The sequence below is a fragment of the Oncorhynchus nerka genome, linkage group LG27 (assembly GCF_034236695.1).
Source record: "Oncorhynchus nerka isolate Pitt River linkage group LG27, Oner_Uvic_2.0, whole genome shotgun sequence".
Taxonomy (NCBI): Eukaryota; Metazoa; Chordata; class Actinopteri; order Salmoniformes; family Salmonidae; genus Oncorhynchus; species Oncorhynchus nerka.
This window is the reverse complement of record NC_088422.1, coordinates 69,430,760-69,455,541: the sequence shown is the minus strand read 5'-3', so window position 1 is coordinate 69,455,541 and position 24,782 is coordinate 69,430,760. Positions and strand designations below refer to the sequence as shown.

General features: G+C 41.2%; 1 protein-coding gene across 2 annotated transcripts; it reads right to left on the bottom strand.

Annotated features, from left to right (window-relative positions):
- Nucleotides 1–21: 21 nt before the first annotated feature.
- Nucleotides 22–13,427, bottom strand: LOC115112225 (lysine--tRNA ligase-like). 2 transcript variants are annotated; one of them, XM_065011946.1, is made up of 15 exons: nucleotides 13,344–13,412; nucleotides 9,864–10,052; nucleotides 9,565–9,697; nucleotides 7,792–7,957; nucleotides 7,603–7,696; nucleotides 7,318–7,504; nucleotides 7,036–7,161; nucleotides 6,707–6,826; nucleotides 6,458–6,620; nucleotides 6,137–6,310; nucleotides 5,946–6,031; nucleotides 5,764–5,849; nucleotides 5,464–5,590; nucleotides 1,445–1,588; nucleotides 22–524 (listed from the first exon to the last, which is right to left on the bottom strand). In XM_065011946.1, exons 2-15 carry the CDS (start codon nucleotides 10,004–10,006, stop codon nucleotides 450–452), a joined length of 1,824 nt encoding a protein of 607 aa, XP_064868018.1. In that variant the 5' UTR covers nucleotides 10,007–10,052; nucleotides 13,344–13,412; the 3' UTR covers nucleotides 22–449. The 2 variants fall into 2 exon arrangements, with proteins under 2 accessions (XP_064868018.1, XP_029495003.1); XM_029639143.2 differs by lacking the exon at nucleotides 9,864–10,052 and having other exon boundaries at nucleotides 13,344–13,427.
- Between the last annotated feature and the right edge of the window lie 11,355 nt (nucleotides 13,428–24,782).

The window sequence follows — 24,782 nt, the reverse complement described above, 5'->3', positions numbered from 1 at the left end:
ACTCCATCATAGGAATACACATTCACTTTTGTCATTTTATTTTTGTGACAATGGCAGTTGTATGGGTGAACATAGAATTTGTCAAAATAAGTCGTTGACTGTATGGCATACAATAACACAACACTAACATGTCCAGAAACCCTCATTCACTGACATTACATTGGGCTTGGATGTCCACCACTCTAAAAGAGACAAAACCGCAAAGTAATACAAGGCAAAACAGCACACAATTGAATGTTTCAACTATGTAAAGGTGGAAAAATAATTTTAAAAAGTAACTTATTTCCCTTAATAATGCAGATTGTAAGATTCAAACCATATGATAAAATGAATAACATTCAACACCACCGGATCACACAGTGAGACCAACAGACCAATCAGATTATTTACCCAGGCTTCATCACCATGCCAACCCCTGCAGAGATCTGACAGCAGGCGAGGTCACAGTACTACACAGAGGTGCCCTCTGTGAGAGGGGCTGTCTTGTTGTCATCAGGCTTCATGGCAGGGAAGAATAGCACCTCCTGTGAAACAGAATTAACATCAGGTGGTTTCACACAGACACAGAGTCCTGCTGAAGCGCATTCAAGTTTGTAGTGCGTGTGTGTGTAAACGAGCATCAACACAATGTCCCCTACAGCATAATAATAAACATGCATGCCTAAAGCCTTGTACACATTGGCAGTTTGAAGTGACTAAAAAGCTTCTTTCTATTTTTTTTTCATATACAATTAAAATCTATTATAAAATCTAAAAGCACATGGAATCGGATATTTCAAACCACCTTCGTAGGTGAATCTGATTCCTGGCCATGCAACTTGTGTCTGAACGGTCAAATGTGATTTATTTGCTCGCAACTGTTTTTGACTTATTTGGCTTATCTTGTTTGCTAGCTACTCTGTTGACAGTTTGACAGTTTGATAAGAACATGTGGTGGCTAACTAGCTTTTTAATGGTTTACAAACAAATGAGTGAATGTGCTAGAAAGCTAAACAGCTACCTAGCTAGCGGACTGTTGTGGCTAGCCAAAAAGGACTCCTTTTGAAAGGTGGATCATCTTATCGTTTGAGGCATTATAAGTGTTCTTACACTATGACTTAACATTTAAAGGAACAGGGAAACATTCATTGCAGACATTGTTCTCGCCTTAGCTTGCCACATAACATGAGTGATAGGAAGCAGGAGCACCACCAATCAGCCTAAACCACTGCGCACACACCAGTCGTTACTATGACAACTAGCATAGCCATGTCTGCAAATGACTGCCGTCTGAACATACAAAAATCGGATTTGGTCATTTGCAAATTCCTGTTTGGACAGTCAGTATTTCAAAACGAGCTTAAAAACGACATTAATATGAGCATTAAGGCCTACAGTGTGAACAAGGCTTTAGAGATTGTAAAGTATCTACATTGGCCTCTGCCTGTATGTACTTTGACTGTACCTTAATGTTGTTGGAGTCTGTGAGGAACATGGTAAGACGGTCAAGGCCCATGCCCCAGCCAGCAGTTGGTGGCAGGCCATACTCTAGTGCCGTGCAGAAAGTCTCATCAACGGACATGCTCTCGTCATCACCCTCTGCCTTGGCCTAATAAAACACAAAAATACACACAGGAGCTAGATGAGAAACTAAAAATAAGTAGCTCATCAAGATTTACAGGGTGGTGACTCAAAGGGGAAATATCAGAAAGAAAATGAAGCACCAAGGGTAACTAAGTTGACGTAAGGGAAGACTTTTCGGAAAATACTTCAGTTCAGTGGCCCCCTACTACTACAAACAGTTAGAGTCGGAAGTTTACATACACCTTCGCCAAATATATTTAAACTCGGTTTTTCACAATTCCTGAAATGTAATCCTAGTAAAAATTCCCTCTTAGGTCAGCTAGGATCACCACTTTATTTTAAGAATGTGAAATGTCAGAATAATAGTAGAGTGATTTATTTCAGCTTTTATTTATTTCATCACATTCCCAGTGGGTCAGAAGTTTACATACACTGAATTAGTATTTGGTAGCATTGCCTTAAAATTGTTTAACTTGGGTCAAACGTTTTGGGTAGCCTTCCACAAGCTTCCCACAATACGTTGGGTGAATTTTGGCCCATTCCCCCTGATAGAGCTGCTGTAACTGAGTCCGGTTTGTAGGCCTCCCTGCTCGCACACGCTTTTTCAGTTCTGCCCACAAATTTTCTATAGGATTGAGGTCAGGGCTTTGTGATGGCCACCCCAATACCTTGACTTTGTTGACCTTAAGCCATTTTGCCACAACTTTGGAAGTATGCTTGGGGTCATTGTCCATTTGGAAGACTCATTTGTGACCAAACATTAACTTCCTGACTGATGTCTTGAGATGTTGCTTCAATATATCCACATAATTTCCCTTCCACATGAAGCCATCTATTTTGTGAGGTGCACCAGTCCCTCCTGCAGCAAAGCACCCCCACAACATGATGCTGCCACCCCATGCTTCACGGTTGGGATGGTATTCTTCGGCTTGCAGGCCTCCCCTTTTTCCTCCAAACATAACGATGGTCATCATGGCCAAACAGTTATATTTTTGTTTCATCAGACTAGAGGACATTTCTCCAAAATGTATGATCTTTGTCCCCATGTGCAGTTGCAAACCGTAGTCTGGCTTTTTTAGGGCGGTTTTGGAGCAGTCGCTTTTTCTTTGCTGAGCGGCATTTCAGGTTATGTTGATATAGGACTCATTTTACTGTGGATATACAGTCATGACCAAAAGTTTTGAGAATGACAAATATACATTTTCGCAAAGTCTGCTTGCCTCCGTTTGTATGATGGCAATTTGCAGTTACTCCAGAATGTTATGAAGAGTGATCAGATGAATTGCAATTAATTGCAAAGTCCCCTCTTTGTCATGCAAATGAACTGTATCCCCCAAAAACATTTCCACTGCATTTCAGCCCTGTCACAAAAGGATCAGCTGACACCATGTCAGTGATTCTCTCATTAACACAGGTGTGAATGTTGACGATGACAATGCTGGAGATCACTTTCTCATACTGATTGAGTTCAAATAACTGACTGGAAGCTTCAAAAGGAGGGTGGTGCTTGGAATTCTTGTTCTTCCTCTGTCAACCGTGGTTACCTGCAAGGGAACACGTTCCATCATCATTGCTTTGCACAAAAAGGGCTTCACAGGCAAGGATATTGCTGCCAGTAAGATTGCACCTAAATCAACCATTTATCGGATCATCAAGAACTTCAAGGAGAGCGGTTCAATTGTTGTGAAGAAGGCTTCAGGGTGCCCAAGAAAGTCCAGCAAGCACCAGGACCGTCTCCTAAAGTTGATTCAGATGCGGGATCGGGGCACCACCAGTAGAGCTTGCTCAGGAATGGCAGCAGGCAAGTGTGAGTGCATCTGCACGCACAGTGAGGCAAAGACTTTGAGGATGGCCTGGTGTCAAGAAGGGCAGCAAAGAAGCCACTTCTCTCCAGGAAAAACATCAGGGACAGACTGATATTCTGCAAAAGGTACAGGGATTGGACTGGTGAGGACTGGGGTGAAGTCATTTTCTCTGATAAATCCCCTTTCCGATTGTTTGGGGCATCTGGAAAAAGCTTGTCCGGAGAAGACAAGGTGAGCGCTACCATCAGTCCTGTGTCATGCCAACATAAAGCATCCTGAGACCATTCATGTGTGGAGTTGCTTCTCAGCCAAGAGAGTGGGCTCACTCACAATTTTGCCTAAGAACACAGCCATGAATAAAGAATGGTACCAACACATCCTCCGAGAGCAACTTCTCCCAACCATCCAGGAACAGTTTGGTGAAGAACAATGCCTTTTCCAGCCTGATGAGCACCTTGGCATAAGGCAAAAGTGGTAACGAAGTGGCTCGGGAAACAAAACATCGATATTTTGGGTCCATGGCCAGGAAACTTCCCAGACCTTAATCCCATTGAGAACCTGTGGTCAATCCTCAAGAGGCAGGTGGACAAACAAAAACCCACAAGTTCTGACAAACTCCAAGCATTGATTATGCAAGAATGGACTGCCATCAGTCAGGATGTGCCCCAGAAGTTAATTAACAGCATGCCAGGGCGGATTGCAGAGGTCTTGAAAAAGAAGGGTCAACACAGCAAATATTGACTCTTTGCATCAACTTCATGTAATTGTCAATAAAAGCCTTTGACACTTACGAAATGCTTGTAATTATACTTCAGTATTCCATAGTAACATTGACAAAAATATCTAAAGACACTGAAGCAGCAAGCTTTGTGGAAATTAATATTTGTGTCATTCTCAAAACGTTTTAGTACCTGTTTCCACCAGCATCTTCTCAAGGTCCTTTGCTGTTGTTCTGGGATTGATTTGCACTTTTTGCACCAAAGTACGTTCATCTCTAGGAGACAGAACGTATCTCCTTCCTGAGCAGTATGACGGCTGCGTTGTCCCATGGTGTTTATACTTGCGTACTATTGTTTGTACAGATTAATGTAGTACTGTTGGAATCGGCTAAACTTTGAACATTGAGATACTAAATAAATGATAGAGAAGAAGCCTTGAATAGGAAGAGTGAAAGAGACTGGGTTGTGTGTCAGAAGTTAATGGTTCTCTGTGGGAAGACGGATTGCTTTGGAATGTGTTGGTGGAAAAGAGTAGAGCAACGGTTGAGATAGGGGAGACAGACGGACATCTATGGACTAGGGGAAGGAGGGGTTGAGGTCAGGAGGTGAGGTCAGTTCCCCTTAAGGGAGTAATCAGGGTTTAGTATCTGGCTACCTTCTTCCTGTTGAACCATAAGATGTAAGGATAGGAGAAAGAAGGAGGTGTGTCCTAAAGTGGGATGTATATAACTGTGATGGTGAGAAATGTTTTGCTGTCTGAATACAGCTATGTCGACCCTTTGGGAAGAATTAAACTTGGTTAAGCTTCTCTAGTGTCTGAGTTATTTACTCTGAAAAATTAGAACCTAACAGTACCTTCAGGCATTTGGAAATTGCTCCCAAGGATGAACCAGACTTGTGAAGGTCTACAATTGTTTTTCCGAGGTCTTGGCTGATTTATTTTGATTTTCCCATGATGTCAAGCAAAGAGGCACTGAGTTTGAAGGTAGGCCTTGAAATACATCCACAGGTACACCTCCAATTGACTCAAATGATGTCAATTAGCCTATCAGAAGCTTCTAAAGCCATGACATAATTTTCTGGAATTTTCCAAGCTATTTAAAGGAACAGTCGTATGTAAACTTCTGACCCACTGGAATTGTGATACAGTGAATTATAAGTGAAATAATCTGTCTAAACAATTGTTGGAAAAATTACTTGTGCCATGCACAAAAGTAGATGTCCTAACCGACTTGCCAAAACTATAGTTTGTTAACAAGAAATTTGCGGAATGGTTGAAAAACGAGTTTTAATGACTCCAACCTAAGTGTATGTAAACTTCTGACTTCAACTGTAGTTTCTAGCATTACTCAGCCGACTTGCCCAGGCACACTGACCTTAGCCTGTTGCTCAAAGAGCTCCCTCTGTCTGATAGGGTCGTTCAACTCAGTGTAGGCATTACAGATCTCCTTCTTCAATACAAACAGCTCAAAACGCTCCGTCAGGCCTTTCTCTGACCGGTGCCTGTATGGGGAGAGATCAAAGAGAGCATAGATAGATACATCAGCATTGACAAGCAGGGGGCACTGCAATACCTATGACTCAGTTTCAAATGGTAAACTGCAGTCCATTGGAATGTGAATAAGAGCACTGTTGCTTGTTTTTAAATGAGTGTAATATGGATAGGAAGAGCTCACCATTTGGCCAGGGGGCTCATGATCTGTGGGTGGTCACAGATGAACGTGGGGTTGATACACGTGACTTCCAGGAAATCTCCCACCAACTGCAGGGATAAACATCAACTTCAGTTTAGTTGTGATGTCAACAACACGGAAGAGGTATAGGAGGAGGGTTTCCTGATGTAGATTAGAAAAGGCACCTTGTCAAGGAGGCGGGCAGTAGTTCTAGGAGGAGGGCACTCCACTCCTTTCTGGGTACACAGTTCATCAAAGAATGTACGGGTCTCTGGGGAGGGTGGAGAGGGACAGGTCAGTAAGACAGCCTAGGAAATTCTATAAATATATAGAGGTATAGCTGTGGCACTGGATTGACCACCATTCATTCTCCTACCGTCACTGTCGTAGGTGTCAGCAGCTGGGAACTTGACGCCCATCTCCTTCTCCAGGTCGTGCGTCATGCTGACCCTCCTGAAGGGAGGAGTGAAGTCGATCTCATAGGTCGGGCCCTCTGGACCCTCTGGATGATACTTCACTTTGTACTCTCCAGTGATGTGCTTGACCATCCCTGATGGAAACAGAGAGAGCAGACCAGTTAGTAAGGGAACCTACCATCGACACACCTACATATCAATGTGAGTAACACATATACATACATATATATATATATATTCACATTCCAAAATGATGAAGTAGAAACACCCCCTTCATTCACCCGAGAGAAGCTTCTCTGTGATATCCATCAAGTCATAGTAATCTGCATAGGCCATATAGAATTCGCAGGTGGTGAACTCTGGATTGTGGGTGAGGTCAATGCCTTCGTTTCTGAACTGCCGTCCAATTTCATACACTCTGTCAAACCCCCCAACCACAAGCATCTGGGGAAAAAAGACACAGAAATATGAGCATGGAGTTGAAAGTGTTATTTCATGTGTTATTGGTCCTTCCTCGGGGGACATGTTACCTTGTGGTAGAGCTCAGGAGCGATCCTCATGTAAAGGTTCATGTCTAGGTCATTATGGTAGGTCACAAAGGGTTTGGCCACGGCCCCACCAGGAATCAGGTTCATCATGGGCGTCTCAATCTGTAAGAAACGTGTGTTGTGGTTTTAAAGTCTCAGTTACCTATCTCCATCTATCACCAAAACCCTGTTTGTGAAAAAGAAGCTTTTAAAATGACTTTCCACATAAAAGAGAAGACAGCTTTACCCCTCTTGAACTCTTAACCTGAACTCCTCCACACTCCAATGTAATTTCCCTGACACAAGTGCCCCCTAGTGGCCATTTCCCTCACCTCCAGGAATCCCAGCCCGTCCAGGAAGCTGCGGAGGTAAGTGATGATCTTGGCACGTGTTACAAACTTCTGCCTCACATAGTCATTGAGAATCAGATCCAGGTATCGCTGACGGAATCGTGTTTCCTGGAGGCAATTGGTTAGAGATAGTGTGAGGATCCCTAAAAATGGTCATTTCTTCTGCAGGTTACATGAATTAAAGGTGTCCTGTATCATCTCTCATTCATATGAAGACCTGACATGTTTTCTGTATGTCCACTACAGGATTGTGAAGGTGCTCACCTTGTCCTTGAGACCAAAGTGCAGGTGGGGCAGCATGTGCAAGCAAGGTGAAAGCAGGGTCATCTCTATGGGAATGATGCTCAGTTCGCCCTTTTTGGTCTTCCCTGGATTACCACGAACACCAATGATGTCACCACGCCGCAGCTTGTTGTTGATGCGCACAAACTCCTCCTCAGACTTGTAGCTCCTGACAGGGAAGATTGACAGAAGGGGTTAGAAAAGATACATGTGGGAGTTATGAGCTCACATGAGTAGTGTAGTTCTGGGAAGGACCATGTTCTGTACCTGTTGGTTGCCATAACTTGCAGCTTGACGCCTTCCCCTCGCAAGTCATAGAAGATTAACTTGGCCCCAGACTCTCTCTTGGCATGGACACGACCTGCCAACAACAGAGTTTCACATATGTCAAAAATACAGATTGACCATCAAAACACATTATTCCAACACACAATAGTTGAAAACAGTTGTCAGTACCTGATACATTGAGGACAATGTCTGTTAGCTGGTCTCCAGGCTGTAGGTGGTTGTATTTCTCAATGAACCCTGTGAGCGACAGATCTACATTGTACTTGTGAGGGTATGGGTCCTCTGCCGTGCCCTTCAGAGCCTGGATGGCTTGAGTGCGGATCTTAAAGTATTGCTATTGGGATAAACAATATAAAGTGAGGTTACTGCAAATGTACATGAGCTCAATTACTGCAGCCCTATTTTTGAGAAATACACTACCGGTCAAAAGTTTTAGAACAACGTCATGTTACAAAATGTCAGGTTTGCATGTACAGTTCCAGTCAAAGGTTTGTACACACCTACTCATTCAAGTTTTTTTTAAATAAATATATTCTACATTGTAGAATAATAGTGAAGACATCAACTATGAAATAACACATATGGAATCATGTAGTAAGCAAAAAAAGTGTTGTTACACAAATCAAAATATATTTTACATTTGATATTTTTCAAATAGCCACCATTTGCCTTGATGACAGCTTGGCACATTCTCTCAACCAGCTTCACCTGGAATGCTTTTCCAACAGTCTTGAAGGAGTTACCATATATGCTGAGCACTTGTTGGCTGCTTTTCTTTCACACTGCAGTCCAACTCATCCCAAACCATCTCAATTAGGTTGAGTTCAGGGGACTGTGAAGGCCAGGTCATCTGATGCAGCACTCCATCACTCTCCTTCTTGGTAAAATAGCCCTTACACAGCCGTAGAGGTGTGTTGGGTCATTGTCTTGTTGAAAAAAAAGGTTGTCCCACTAAGCCCAAACCTGATGGGAAGGCGTATCGCAGCAGAATGCGGTGGTAGCCATGCTGGTTAAGTGTGCCTTGAATTCTAAATAAATCACAGATGGCGTAACCAGCAAAGCACCCCCACACCATAACACCACCTCCTCCATGCTTCATGGTGGGAAATACACACGTGGAGCTCATCCGTTCACCTACTCTGCGTCTCACAAAGACACGGTGGTTGGAACAAAAAAAATCTCCAATTTGGACTCCAGACAAAAGGACAAAATCTGAACAGAGATGTGTCTGTTACTTGAACTCTGAAGCATTTATTTGGGAAGCAATTTCTGAGGCTGGTAACTCTAACGAACTTCCTCTGCAGCAGATTGCAGAGGTAACTCTGGGTCTTCTATTCCTGTGGCGATCCTCATGAGAGCCAGTTTCATCATAGCGCTTGATGGTTTTTGAGACTGCACTTGAAGAAACGTTCAAAGTCATTGAAATGTTCCGTATTGACTGACTTTCATGTCTTAAAGTAATGATGGACTCTTTGCTTATTTGAGCTCTTCTGGCCATTATATGGATTTGGTATTTTATCAAATAGGGCTATCTTCTGTATATCCCCCTACCTTGTCACAACACAACTGATTGGATCAAACGCATTAAGAAGGAAAGAAATTCCACAAATTAACAAAGCACACCTGTTAATTGAAATGCATTCCAGGTGACTACCTCATGAAGCTGGTTGAAAGAATGCCAAGAGTGCGCAAAGCTGTCATCAAGGCAAAGGGTGGCTATTTGAAGAATCTCAAATACATTTAGATTTGTGGTTACTATATGATTCCATATGTGTTTTTTTCATAGTTTTGATGTCTTCACTATTATTCTACAATGATGAAAACGGTAAAAATAAGGAAAAACTCTTGACTTAGTAATATTCTACTAAGATCAGCAGTAAATGTTCTCAAGCAAATCACAAGAGGGAGGGAAGGATGAACATCAACATCCATATAGCTCACGTTAGGGTCCAGGGTCTCCTCATCTGCATTCTGATCTGCCTGGTCATTGGTCTCCTTCTGCTCAACCTGCACTTTGACTTTGGCTTCCTTCTCAGATGCCTTCTTCTCAGCTTTCATTCGCCTCTTCAGCTCACTGACAACAACAACACAGACACAGAGGGTAACATCAGGGTATCTAGTGGACTCTGCATCAGGGTTGAGGGGACTACTTAATAAAGCCATACAAGTAATGCCTAAAAAGGGAATCATTCATGACAAAAGGGTGGTTGTTTTTCTCACTGAATGGAAAAGCCACCAACCTTTTGTCACCTCGCCAGCGATTCCCCAGAATTAAAGCTGGGACTGACGCTGCACTGGGGAGAGCGAACTTTACCCCCTGAGCCCTGACCCCAAAGGCTTGGCACACCTGGTGCCTGGCAGTTCTGACCACCAGAGTCAGCATGGTGAGGCAGGATGACCTACTGTGCTACACCAGTCAATGACCAGACCTGGAGAGACACACACACACACACACACAGAGCACAGCTGACTTATTTCTGTGAATTTGAAACATGGGACCAACACTTTACATGTTGCGTTTATATTTTTGTTCTGTGTTAACGGGTTTAGTAACAGTGGTGTAAAGTAAGTAGAAATACTTTGAAGTACTACTTAAGTAATTTTTGGGGGGGTGTCTTGTACTTTACTATTTATATTTGGACAACTTTTACTCCACTACATTGGAGTAAAAGTTGCAGGACTTTGCAGTTCTTCAGGACTTACAGTCAAACTGTCATTCAAAATGAACAACCAACCCTGGTCAGTGTTGATATCCTATTTCGGGTCGTAATTTGGTTAAGTTAAATAACCAAGCAACTGATTTTGCTTCTTTTCCATTTCGGCAGCCTCCTAGAATGACTAAATGACACCTGTATCTCTAGCTGTAGCCACCGAAAAACAATAAGAGGGGAAAGGGTCAGTCACTCACTCACTCACTCACTTACCCAATGACATCCTCTTTAGCTAGCTAACGTTAGGCGCCATGCTTTAACTTGCTAAATAAATAGCTTATTAGCCACGTTATGACTGACCTGTGATCATTGCCCTTGCTAGGTTTATTGTATTGCAATCCCCAGGATTAGTTACATTTCTTCATATCTGCTGAGTAGTTAAAGCGCCGTCAGTTCAACTTTAAATAGCGCATATAACCCAATTATTCCCCCCCGGTCTATTGATGTTAATGTGATATCCATATGAGTGATTAACAAAATAGTGTTGCGTTAACCTTTCCACGTTGGCAACCCACTTTAAACAAAATGCAACAATCCAAAATGTAGCTGGCTATTTTTTACACGTTGTCCTCTAACCAGTGATATGCACACTATTCCCAGATTCCATGTGCTTTTTCAGTAGGGTTCCTTTGAACAGGATTTGCAACCTGACCCCCCACCTTGTTCTATTGATTACAATGTGATATCGATATGAGTGATTGACAAATAAGTGTTGCATTTCCCTTTGTTTTGGCGACCCCCAAATGAAAACATGGACAGTTTCAGGAAGCTAGGCGAATGTTGCACGTCGCTAATACACAAGAGAATTAAATGTAAAACATTTTTGGGGATAAAAATAGAATGTGAACTTTCATGTGCCTTAATAACAAACTTGTATGCCGTCTGTAAATATGAATCACGACGCCAGGACAGCGGAGTCAATCACCACCTTCCGGAGACACCTGAAACCCCACCTCTTTAAGGAATACCTAGGATAGGATAAAGTAATCCTCCTCACCCCCCTTAAAAGATTTAGATGCACTATTGTAAAGTGGCTGCTCCACTGGATGTCATAAGGTGAATGCACCAATTTGTAAGTCGCTCTGGATAAGAGCGTCTGCTAAATGACTTAAATGTAAAATGTTAAATTAGGAGACTAGTTGGTTTAGCTACAGAAAAAGACAGGAACCTTCCCGCTGGTCATGATTGGCTGAAATAATGGATGGGATGGACATGCCGAGAGATGAGTTTGGATTGGTCTGCAATGTAGCATGCTTCTGTTTATAACATGAGCTACTCAGTACGTCAATCCATTTGTACTGTATGGGTTGGGATTATGGTTCACTGTTTAGCTAGCTAGCTACCTAAACAAGAGACTCCGCTTTGCCAGATGATTACACGACCCATCAAGTTAGCCAGATGTGTCTGGGGATGATTACAACCATCTATTGTATTTCATGAACACGTGTACATGTCTAGACAATAGTGACACATCCACTTAGGTAGATGTGGCTGGGGGGTGGTTATAGCATTTTTCCCCCACATGACCCATCAATTTAAACAAGTGTGTCTGGGTAAGCATCATCTAATAATTATAAAATATTTTTATGTGGACACTTAATATTGCTACTATGCAAATAACAATTTCACTGTGCCGTTTACACCTTCTGTATCCTGTGCCTGTGACAAATACATGTTGATATATAGTGTGTGTTTACCAAAGACGGTAATGTGAAGAACAATATGACCTGCACCGAAGTCAGATTAGGATATATGCCTTGGTAAAGTGTATTTTTACTACTACTTTCAACACATTTAGTCTTGAAATCTTTGGTTATTTACTACACTACTCTTACTTTGTTTAGCACATGGCCTCACATGTGAATCCTTAAAGAGATGGGTGGGGACAGGCTTAAGAAGGGTGTGAACTATGCTGAATGGGTGTAGACAAAGCTCGCCAGTAGGTGTATCAAAACATTCAATGTCCATTTCCTCGAAAGTGGTGACATGTTTATTAACTTTCAAAGGAGAATTACTTCCATTGTTCCTCAAGTGCAGTGTATGATACACCATTTTGTAGCTGATTTCAATTTGTTTTCGGAATAACAATGGAATTTAACATTCATTTCCAATAGTATTCTAATTAAAATCAGGTAAAAACTGCTGAATGAGTCAAAATATTTCTGTAATTGATTTATTTTGATGATATACCTGACACCGTGAAAATGGGTTTGTCCTGCCTAGTCACGTTTGAGTGTCCAAATCAAGCATTTTCTTTGACTTTTGATAATTAAGTATATTTCAAACCAAATGCTTTTACTCAGGTAATATTTTACTCTTTCACTTGAGTCATTTTCTATTACAGTAACTTTACTTTTACTGAAGTATGAACATTTTCCACTGAGTAGGCAGAACATTTTCACTTTCATTCTGAGCTGATCAGACCACGTAACGTTTCACTTTCATTCTGAGCTGATCAGACCACGTAACCCAGAAGTAGCTAGCTAAATTCACTATCTTTCAAGCCATCACATTACGGAAGTGAAATAGGATATTTAGCTTGGATGCATAAAGCTGACTACTTCAATGTTTCTTCAAATATATAGCATATCTGTATGACCTGAAAGGTTGGTGAAGTTGGCAAGCAACTCATTATGGTAAAGCCAAAAAGACACTTCTTCAGCTAAAACGTGGTTTTGTCAATAAACCTAGCTGAAAATAAGGAACTTCACGTCAGCAAATTACCTGGGTAATTTCTACGGTGCAATATGAATTTTGTAATCATTACCATTAACAGAATAGGATGAAGAGCATCCATGTCGCTTGACAGAAAAGACCATTGGAATTTGTATGCACATTCGCAATGGAACACTCGTTTAACCATCGATCTTTATCCGATCTGATGCAACTGTGTGCAACAATATCCTAAAAATGATCGAATAATAACACGGAAGTGAAACACATCATCAACGTGTTGCACACATCTTCATATATTATTTCCAATAGAAGAGTGAATCGACATTGGCTTACTTTTTGCTGAGTTCATTTGCGCCCACCTCTGTAGCGTCAGCCATCTTCCTCTTGCAGCAAATGAGTGCTGCAAGCAAAATCAACGCCAACACACACACAACTGTACGCAATGACGTCTCAACGCGTTCGAGGGCATCAGTCTGACGCTAGACGCTGCGTAAAAGTAGGACGGCACTCAGACCAAAAGGGGTTCATATGAGTTTATTTTGTTGTTTCAAATAACTCCATGGGTGGCCTTCATTTTTATCTTCGTTGAAGAACACAGGTCCTTTACTAATTATAAATGTCTAATGCGAATATTAAAATACATGTCAATATGTGATCATATTCATCTGGTTTCTGAGCATCCTTCCCTCCCTTCATAATTTTAGGACATGTTTTGGATGGACAACTAGGGTATGGCCACTATGCATTTAATTGATGATAAGTTATGTTACTCTTCAAACGTAATTAGATTGATGTGCTTGTGATTTTGACATTTCTAATCTTTCACGGTATGGGAAATTCATGTGTCTCCTGAACAACAAAAGAAAAGTTGATCAATGCAAAAATTGAACCAAAACCAAACATCAGAGTGGGTAAATAAATTAGACAAAGGAAAACACATCATCTATCTTTATTCATATAGATACCAACAGGTTTACATAAATATAACTACTAGGGATGCACAATATATCGGTAAGCATTTTTTATTTATTTTATTTCACCTTTATTTAACCAGGTAGGCAAGTTGAGAACAAGTTCTCATTTACAATTGCGACCTGGCCAAGATAAAGCAAAGCAGTTCGACACATACAACGACACAGAGTTACCCATGGAGTAAAACAAACATACAGTCAATAATACAGTATAAACAAGTCTATATACGATGTGAGCAAATGAGGTGAGATAAGGGAGGTAAAGGCAAAAAAAGGCCATGGTGGCAAAGTAAATACAATATAGCAAGTAAAACACTGGAATGGTAGTTTTGCAATGGAAGAATGTGCAAAGTAGAAATAAAAATAATGGGGTGCAAAGGAGCAAAATAAATAAATTAATTAAATACAGTAGGGAAAGAGGTAGTTGATTGGGCTAAATTATAGGTGGCGACGAGTATGAAGCGAGGGCCAGCCAACGAGAGCGTACAGGTCGCAATGGTGGGTAGTATATGGGGCTTTGGTGACAAAACGGATTGCACTGTGATAGACTGCATCCAATTTGTTGAGTAGGGTATTGGAGGCTATTTTGTAAATGACATCACCAAAGTCGAGGATTGGTAGGATGGTCAGTTTTACAAGGGTATGTTTGGCAGCATGAGTGAAGGATGCTTTGTTGCGAAATAGGAAGCCAATTCTAGATTTAACTTTGGATTGGAGATGTTTGATATGGGTCTGGAAGGAGAGTTTACAGTCTAACCAGACACCTAAGTATTTGTAGTTGTCCACGTATTCTAAGTCAGAGCCGTCCAGAGTAGTGATGTTGGACAGGCGGGCAGGTGCAGGTAGCGATCGGTTGAAGAGCATGCATTTAGTTTTACTTGTATTTAAGAGCAATTGGAGGCCACAGAAGGAGAGTTGTATATCATTGAAGCTTGCCTGGAGGGTTGTTAACACAGTGTCCAAAGAAGGGCCAGAAGTATACAGAATGGTGTTGTCTGCGTAGAGGTGGATCAGAGAATCACCAGCAGCAAGAGCGACCTCATTGATGTATACAGAGAAGAGAGTCGGTCCAAGAATTGAACCCTGTGGCTCCCTCATAGAGACTGCCAGAGGTCCGGACAGCAGACCCTCCGATTTGACACACTGAACTCTATCAGAGAAGTAGTTGGTGAACCAGGCGAGGCAATCATTTGAGAAACCAAGGCTGTCGAGTCTGCCGATGAGGATGTGGTGATTGACAGAGTCGAAAGCCTTGGCCAGATCAATGAGTACGGCTGCACAGTAATGTTTCTTATCGATGGCGGTTAAGATATTGTTTAGGAATAAGCATATTGGAATAGGCCGATATTAGCTAAAAATGCCAACATCAGCATCGGCCCGATGTCTAGTTTAACGCAGATGTGCAAAACCGATGTCTAAGCTGACGTGCATACCTATATAACGTAGGTAGATGACGCCACAAAAAATATAGCGCTACACTTGAAACACAGCATTCATAACCTAGCCCACATGAGCATGATGAGTCTGACAGCACAGTGGGTTAACAAGGATTTCCTACTGAGGAAAGCCGTATTGCCACCCCAAGAATGTGCTGGTTCTTATAGCACTGCTGCGATTTCAATGGCATTTGAGAACATGTTTTACACTTGGAAACACGAACACTCCTAGCTCCATTCGAACAACTGACTCAAGAAAAAAGGTCAACAGCGTCTGCAGCAGACGTGATAACCTCTGTCATGGCATAGAAACACCTGCTCAACAAAAATACCAACACAGACCGTCAGGTTAACTTCAAAAAGTACTCTACTAGAGGCTGTGAACAAGTGATCTGGTGGCACTTTCTCTGAGTCTACTGTGTCGCCACCATACTTGATGCTAGGTACAAGGACCGCTACTTCGATGCCGACAAGAAACAGGGTTTACGTGAAATGTTACAGACAGAGCTGGACAAGATGGAAATGGACACAGTGACAGTGTGCACCGAGGGAGAGAGGCCACGGACAGACAGAGCTAAAACTTAACTGCTTGACATTTATGATGAAATCCTGGTTGAGACTGAACAAATGAACAACAAAACAGCACAGCAAGTAAGTGAAAGAAATAGGTTTTCATTATGTTTTACTGGTAATGAGGACATATGTAAATGCCAACAAAATAACTTTTTGGTCAGTGTGTGTGTGTGTGTTTGTCACGTTCTGACCTTTATTTCCTGTGTTTTGTATTAGTTAGTATGGTCAGGGCGTGAGTTGGGTGGGCAGTCTATGTTTGTTTTTCTATGATTTGAGTATTTCTATGTTTCGGCCTAGTATGGTTCTCAATCAGAGGCAGGTGTCATTAGTTGTCTCTGATTGAGAATCATACTTAGGTAGCCTGGGTTTCACTGTGTGTTTGTGGGTGATTATTCCTGTCTCTGTGTTTGCACCAGATAGGACTGTTTTGAGTTTCACATTTCTTGTTTGTTGTAGTCAGTTGTTCATGTGTATCTTAACGTATTAAAAAAGAACCATGGACACTTACCACGCCGCATATTGGTCCTCTGATCCGTTTCGCCTCTCCTCTTTGGAAGAAAAGGAGGAAATTCATTACAGTGTTTCAACTATTTAACTGTACTAGAATGCTTAAAAGGCTACTAAAATTTAAAGTTCCGTTTATGGGTATCGTTTTTTGGCAAAGAAAATATTGGATATCGTATCGGCCAAAAATGTTATAACTACAAGAATATACAAATGGCCCAACAAAAGCAAAAATACATTTTATATGGATTCATTTTCATTTCATTTATGGTAACATTTAAGTTGTTCACATGGAAGCTAAAAACACATAGGCAACATGCACTCCCCATACCTATAACCTGTCAGTGCTATCAACAGGTTCACTACTGACCAACCCCCCCCCCAAAAAATGCCAAGTTTGTTTGAATGAGGTGAAATGTGTTTGTCTTGGTTGACAAAAGCACAATCATAAAAATAAAATAAAAACCCAGTGGCACACAGTATCAATACTATTCAAAAAGATACATAAATAAGTCATAGAATTACAATGTTTCGTTATAGTTTCCCCTTTGCAATGAACAATCAAGAGAGGCTAAATAGATAAAAATATATATTTAAAAAGTAACAGATACACACTACCATTCAACAGTTTGGGGTCACTTAGAAAGTCTTGTTTTTGAAAGAAAATAAAAAATTTGGTCCATTAAAATAACATCAAATTGATCAGAAATACAGTGTAGACATTGTTAATGTTGGAAATGACTATTGTAGCTGGAAATGGCTGATTTTTTATGGAATATTTACATAGGTGTACAGAGGTTCATTATCAGCAACCAATACTCCTGTGTTCCAATGGCATGTTAGCTAATTCAAGTTTATCATTTTAAAAGGCTAATTGATCATTAGAAAACCCTTTTGCAATTATGTTAGCACAGCTGAAAACTGTTTGTCAGAGTATCTGGAGCATCAGCATTTGCGGGTTTGATTACAGGCTCAAAATGGCCAGAAACAAACAACTTTCTTCTGAAACTCGTCAGTCTATTCTTATTCTGAGAAATGAATGCTATTCCATGCGAGAAATTGCCAAGAAACTGAAGATCTCGTACAACGCTGTGCACTACTCCCTTCACAGAACAGCACAAACGGTCTCTAACCTGAATAGAAAGAGGAGTGAGAGGACCCGGTGCACAACTGAGCAAGAGGACAAGTACATTAGTGTCTAGTTTGAGAAACAGACACCTCAAGTCCTCAACTGGCAGCTTCATTAAATTGTACCCGCAAAACACCAGTCTCAATGTCAACAGTGAAGAGGCAACCCCGGGATGCTGGCCTTCTAAACAGAGTTGCAAAGAAAAAGCCATATCTCAGACTGGCTAATAAAAAGAAAAGATTAAGTTGGGCAAAAGAACACAGACACTGGACAGAGGAACTCTGTCTAGAAGGCCAGCATCCCGGAGTCGCCTCTTCACTGTTGACAGACTGGTGTTCTGCGGGAACTGTTTAATGAAGCTGCCAGTTAAGGACTTGTGAGGCGTCTGACCAAGGCCCTTATCCCCGATTGCTCAGTTTGGCCAGGAAGCCAGCTCTAGGAAGAGTCTCAGTGGTTCAAAACTTCTTCCATTTATGAATGATGGAGTCCACTGTGTTTTTGGGGGCCTTCAATGCTGCAGAAAGTTGTTGGTATACTTCCAAATCTGTGCCTCGACACAATCCTGTCTCGGAGCTCTACGGACAATTCCTTTGACCTCATGGCTTGGTTTTTGCTCTGACATGCACTGTCAACTGTGGGACCTTATTCAGTCAGGTCCATAAGAATTTGGACAGTGACACCGTTCCTGCTTGTTCTTGGGGCTATTTGCCTTCAGTTTTGCCTTCAGCAAGTGAAATGCATGCTCAATTGAAATCATGTCAGGTGAATGACTTTGCCATTGGAGAACATTCCACTTCCTTAACTTTAAAAAATAATTAGGTTGCTTCCACTGTATGCTTTGGGTCATTGTCCATCTGCACTGTGAAGCACCGTCCAATGAGTTTTAAAGCATTTGGCTGAATCTGAGCAGATAATATAGCCCTAAACATTTCAGAATTAATCCTGCTGCTTTTGTCAGCAGTCACATCATCAATAAATACAAGGGAACCAGTTCCATTGGCAGTCATACATGCCCACGCCATAACACCACCTCCACCATGCTTCACAGATCAGGTGGTATGCTTCGAATCATGAGCAGTTTCTTCCCTTCTCATCATTCTGGTACAAGTTATCTTTGTCTCATCTTCACATAGGATGTTGTTCCAGAACTGTATAGGCTTTTTTAGCAAACTAATCTGGTCTTCCTGAATTTGAGGCTTACCAATGGTTTACATCTTGTGGTAAACCCTCTGTATTTACTCTGGTGAAGTCTTCTCTTGATTGTTGACTTTGACACAGAAACGCCTACCTCCTAGAGGGTGTTCTTGATTTGGCCAACTGTTGTGAAGGTTTTTTTTTCACTAGGGAAAAAATTATTGTCATCCAACAATAATCCAACCAGGGTGACTTGTTGCTCTAAAACACAGATTGATTTGGTGTTCAGTAATAAACCAGAGAGAGTGACTAAATCATTCAATATGGTTACTGGGCTGTCTGATCATAATCTGACACTTATAGCCAGAAAGCTGTCTAAGAGCAGGTTTAACCTCTCTACTGTTAGAAAGCCGGATCAACTCAGAATACCTAAGAGTGAATTAAACTATTTTGAAAAAGCAATTAAGGGAATAAACTGGAATGATCTCTTGTCCTATACAGATGTGGAAGCTGATAGTCAGGTTTTTCTATCCACAATCCAGACTACAATAAATGGCTTCCTAAAGAAAATCAAATCCAAACCTGTCCAAAAGAGCACTCTTCCTTGGCTAAATGGAGAAATCTGGAAATTGATGAAAGAACGAGATTATGCTCTAAAAATAGCCCTAAAATCTAAATTAGAGCATGACAGACGTAGGTTTACCATGTTGAGAAATAAGGTGATAAAAGAAATCAGACAGGCCAAGGCAAACTTTTTTATTAACATAATTGGTGAAGCAAAGGGAAATTCTAAATTGATATGGGAGAATCTAAAAAAGTTAACAGGGAAAGACCATAGTAACACTGCAAAAAGACTAGAAATCATGGTGAATAACAATCTAACACAGGATGCAGTTGAAATAGCAACAGCCTTCAATTCCTACTTTATTGACTCTGTCAGGTTACTGACACAGAACCCCTCCACTGATTTCTTGGGCTCAGTGCTAGTGAATGACACTCAACCTGTCTTCATCATAAGGGAGGTTTCTGAGTCAAAGGTGAACAAGGTGATTAGCTCACTAAAGAACTCTAAAGCCAAAGATGTGTTTGGGATCGACTCTACCTTTCTTAAAAATTACAAAGAGTCACTCATTGGCCCCATTACTAAGGTCACCAACACATCTATTGGTCTCGGTGTGTTTCCAAGGGTATGGAAGTCGGCCATAATAACGGCCATCTTTAAATCAGGCGACACTGCTGACGTGAGTAACTACAGGCCCATTAGTATACTACCTGTGGTGTCAAAGGTTGTTGAAAAGTGTGTAGCAGAACAACTGATTGCCCACCTCAACAACAGCCCCTTCACATTACACTCCATGCAGTTTGGCTTCAGAGCGAAACACTCCACAGAAACGGCCAACTGCTTTCTTCTGGAAAATGTGAAGTCCAAGATGGACAAAGGGGGTGCTGTTGGGGCTGTGTTTCTGGACCTAAGGAAGGCTTTTGATACTGTTAACCATGAGATTCTCATCACAAAATTGTCCAAGTTCAACTTTTCCCCTGATGCCTTGAGATGGATGAAATCATACCTTGAAGGCAGAACTCAGTGTGTCAGAGTGAGCAATGAGCTGTCGCCCACTCGTAGCTATGATGTGGGCGTGCCCCAAGGGTCAATACTGGGGCCCCTCCTGTTCAGCCTGTACATTAATGATCTGCCTTCTGTCTGTACTGGGTCTGAAGTTCAAATGTATGCAGATGATACAGTGATATATGTGCATGCAAAGAGCAAACAACAAGCTGCACAAGAACTCACTACTGTAATGGTCCAGGTTACAAAGTGGCTCAGTGACACGTGTTTGCATCTCAATGTGAAAAAAACTGTTTGCATGTTCTTCACAAAGAGGGCAACAGATGCTACTGAGCCAGATGTCTATGTGTCAGGGGAGAAGCTCCAGGTGGTATCCGATTTTAAGTACCTTGGCATCGTACTTGATTCCAACCTCTCTTTTAAAAAACATGTGAAAAAGGTAATTCAAATAACTAAATTCAATCTAGCTAATTTCCGATTTATACGAAATTGTTTGACTACAGAGTTAGCAAAACTGTACTTCAAATCTATGATACTCCCCCACTTAACATACTGCTTGACTAGTTGGGCCCAAGCTTGCTGTACAACATTAAAACCTATTCAGTCTGTCTACAAACAGGCTCTCAAAGTGCTTGATAGGAAGCCCAATAGCCATCATCATTGTCACATCCTTAGAAAGCATGAGCTCTTGAGTTGGGAAAATCTTGTGCAATACACCGACTCATGTCTTGTATTCAAGATCCTTAATGGCCTGGCCCCCCCTCCACTCAATATTTTTGTTAAACAGAAAACCCAGACATTTGGCAGCAGATCCACAAGGTCTGCCATGAGAGGTGACTGTATAGTTCCCCTAAGGAAAAGCACCTTTAGTAAATCTGCATTCTCTGTGAGAGCTTCCCATGTCTGGAATACACTGCCATCAGACACACATAACTGCACCACATATCACACTTTCACAAAATGCTTGAAGACCTGGCTGAAGGTCAATCAGATTTGTGAACATGGTCCCTAGCTGTGTGTTGCCGCTTTCCATGTTGTCTGTTGTCTAGCTTGTGAGGTGTGGAAACACTTTGTTGCTTTTATGAATTTTGTCTTGCTGCTTTTTGTTCTATGTTGCTCTGTCTGTATGCTATGTCTTGCTTGTCCTATGTTGCTATGTCTTGCTTGTTCTATGGTGCTATTGTCTATATTGTAATTGTTTTTAATAACCTGCCCAGGGACTGCGGTTGAAAATTAGCCGGCTGGCTAAAACCGGCACTTTTACCGAAACGTTGATTAATGTGCACTGTCCCTGTAAAAATAAAATGAACTAAACTAAACATTGTTTTCAGTGGTCTTCCAGGCCCTTTAGTGTTCCTGAGCTCACCAGTGTGTTCTTTCTTTTTAAGAATGTACCAAATAGTTGATTTGGTCACACATAATGTTTTTGCTATCTCTCTGATGTGTTTGTTTAGATTATTCAGCCTAATGATGGCTTGCTTCACTGGCAGTGACAGCTCTTTGGACTTCATATTGAGGGTTAACAGCAACAGATCCCAAATGCAAATGTCACACTTGAAATCAGCTCTAGACCTTTGATCTGCTTATTTTTAAATTAACTAATAAGGGAATAACACACACCTGGCCATTGAACAGCTGAGCAGCCAATTGTCCAATTACTTTTAGTCCCTTAAAAAAGGGGGGCACATATAAAAAGTGCTGTAATTCCTACACCGGTCACCCGATTTGGATGTAAATACCCTCAAATGAACGTCTACACTTTCAGCTCCTTATTTAATTTCAACTCCAATATGCTGTGGTAGACAGCTACAATAATAATAACTTGGTCAATGTCCAAGAAACATCCCAAGGATGATCAATGGAAACAGGATGCACCTGAGCTCAATTTTGAGTATCATAGAAAAAGTGTCTGAATACTTATTTGACCAAATCAAATATGTTATGTTTTTTATTTTTAATACATTTGCTACAATTTCTAAAAATCTGTTTTCACTTTGTCATAATGGGGTATTGTGTGTAGATTGACGAGGGAAAATCTATTTTAGAATAAGGCTGTAACGAAACAAAAACGTGAAGGGGTCTGAATACACTGTATACCAGTATGCACAGTTGTCTGTTTGATGTAATTAAATAGTATATTATTATTTGTATCGTTCTATGGCAAATGTACATAATGTGTTTTGTAGTGATGTCTCCATGGAAGATGTTTGTATTGGCTTGTGTCTGGCATGCACAAACTAGACTTATTTATAGATCTGAGAGGAGAACACTGCCATGTTATAGAAAGGCATCATCCCTTTATTATTTAATTAATCGTTTAATGTTGCCATTGTGCTATATGCATGAGTGAGAAAGATCAGTGAGAAAAAGTTGTGATGGACTACTTTCTGCACACTGTCAGTGTGAACCGGAGTGACTCAGTATTGCCACATGCAATCGTGTTCCCTGCACTCAGCCTCTCCCAAGCTTCATTATGGCACCCCTCATGTCTCTTTTGCAACTAATGTTCCTATACGTCTGAGTATAACAATGTTCAAAGTTTCACCCAGAATCCAACAGTGGCTAGCTATGACAATCTGTTTGCAATGTATGGGTTGGGATTATGGTTTATTGTTTAGCTAGATAGATGGTGAAGCATGATTCCTCACTGCAGAGAATGCGTTTCCACTTGCTCTAGAGTCCAATGGCTATCTTAGGTTTGTGTGCGGCTGCTCGGCCATGGAAACCCGTTTCACAAAGTTCCCGACGAATAGTTATTGTGCTGACATTGCTTCCAGAGGCAGTTTGAAACTCAGTAGTGAGTGTTGCAACCGAGGACAGACAACTTTTACGCGCTATGCGCTTCAGCACTCGGTGGTCCCATTCTGTGAGTTTGTGTGGCCTACCACTTGGCAGCTGAGACATTACTCCTAGACGTTTCCACTAAACAATAACATCACTTACAGATGATTGGGGCAGCTCTAGCAGGGCAGAGATTTGACAAATTGACTTGTATGTTAGAAAATTACGAGATTGTGTTAATACTGTTTATGCATCGAATACGGTTTCTCAGTACTTCCTCATCTGTGTCTGTGTTAACTGAGTTGGCCTCTGGGGTTTGAGCTAGCAACTGATTTAGGATGGTCTTGTCCTTTCTCAGAGCCTGGTATTCTGGTGTTTGTGTACTCTGAGGTACCAGGGAGGAGATGGCTCTGGTATGGACAGCTGATAAGAATAACCTTGTCTTAGGGGCCAAACTTTGGTTTCTATACAATTAGAACAGTTTTCACAGAAAATGATATCTGGCTGGGGGATACTCCTTTCTCAAATACAAAACCTCACCCTTTGACCCATTCCACACATGTTGTTTGTCATGTAGACTAAGAGGTTGTATCTTTGCCATCTTAACCCAACTCTGTTTCGAGGTTCTCAGCGATCACCAGATGATTGTTTGTCATTACTTCAGAGTCTCTCTCACTTGGTTAGAATTTCCACGACACCTGTTGGAAAGGTGGCATCCTATGACAGTGCCACGTTGAAAGTCCCTGAGCTCTTCAATGCGGGCCATTCTACTGCCAATGTTTGTCTACAGAGATTGCATGGTTGTGTGCTCAATTTTATACACCTTTCAGCAACGGGTGTAGCTGAAATAGCTGAATTAACTGATTTGAAGGGGTCTCCATATACCTTTGTCCAATGCATGTATTTCATGAACATGTGTACATGTCTAGACAATTGTGACCCATCCACTTAGCTATTTATGGTTGGGGGGTGGTTACAGCATTTCTTTCACATGAACCATCAATTTAGACAAGTGTGTCCGGGTAAGCATCATTTAATAATAAAATATTTATATTGCAAAAGCAGACATGCAAGTAACCATTTCACTGTAGCTTTTACACCTTCTGTATCCTGTGCATGTGACAAACTTTGATTTCATATATCGTGTGTGTTTACCAGAGATGGTAATGTGAAGAACAACATGACCTGCACCAACATCAGATTAGGATTTAGGCCAAGGACTAGATAAAGTGTACTAATACTTTTTGCTGCTACTTTCACCACTTTAAGTCTTGAAATCTTTGTTTGTTTCGCACATGGCCTCACATGTGAATACTTAAAGAGATGGGTGGGGCTAAGGCTTAAGAGGGTGTGAACTCTGCTGAATGGGTATAGAGAAATAAGAACTCTCCAGTAGGTGTACCAAAACAAGGGCCATTTTCTCAGAAGTGGGGTTACAAGGTAACCAGTGTAGTGTTTGATATAGATATACTATTTTGTAGTCTGTGTTTTTATCCAATGTATAAAAAAAATGCTTTCTGGTGTGTCCTGTCTACTTAGTGTTTGAGATTTTGTTTTTAAACAAAAATCATGCTTTCTGATTTTCCTAATATAAGTAATAAAAGTAATAGTATTTTTTACTTCTGAGAATTAAGTATACATAAAAACAAACATAGACTTTTCTCAAGGAATATATTT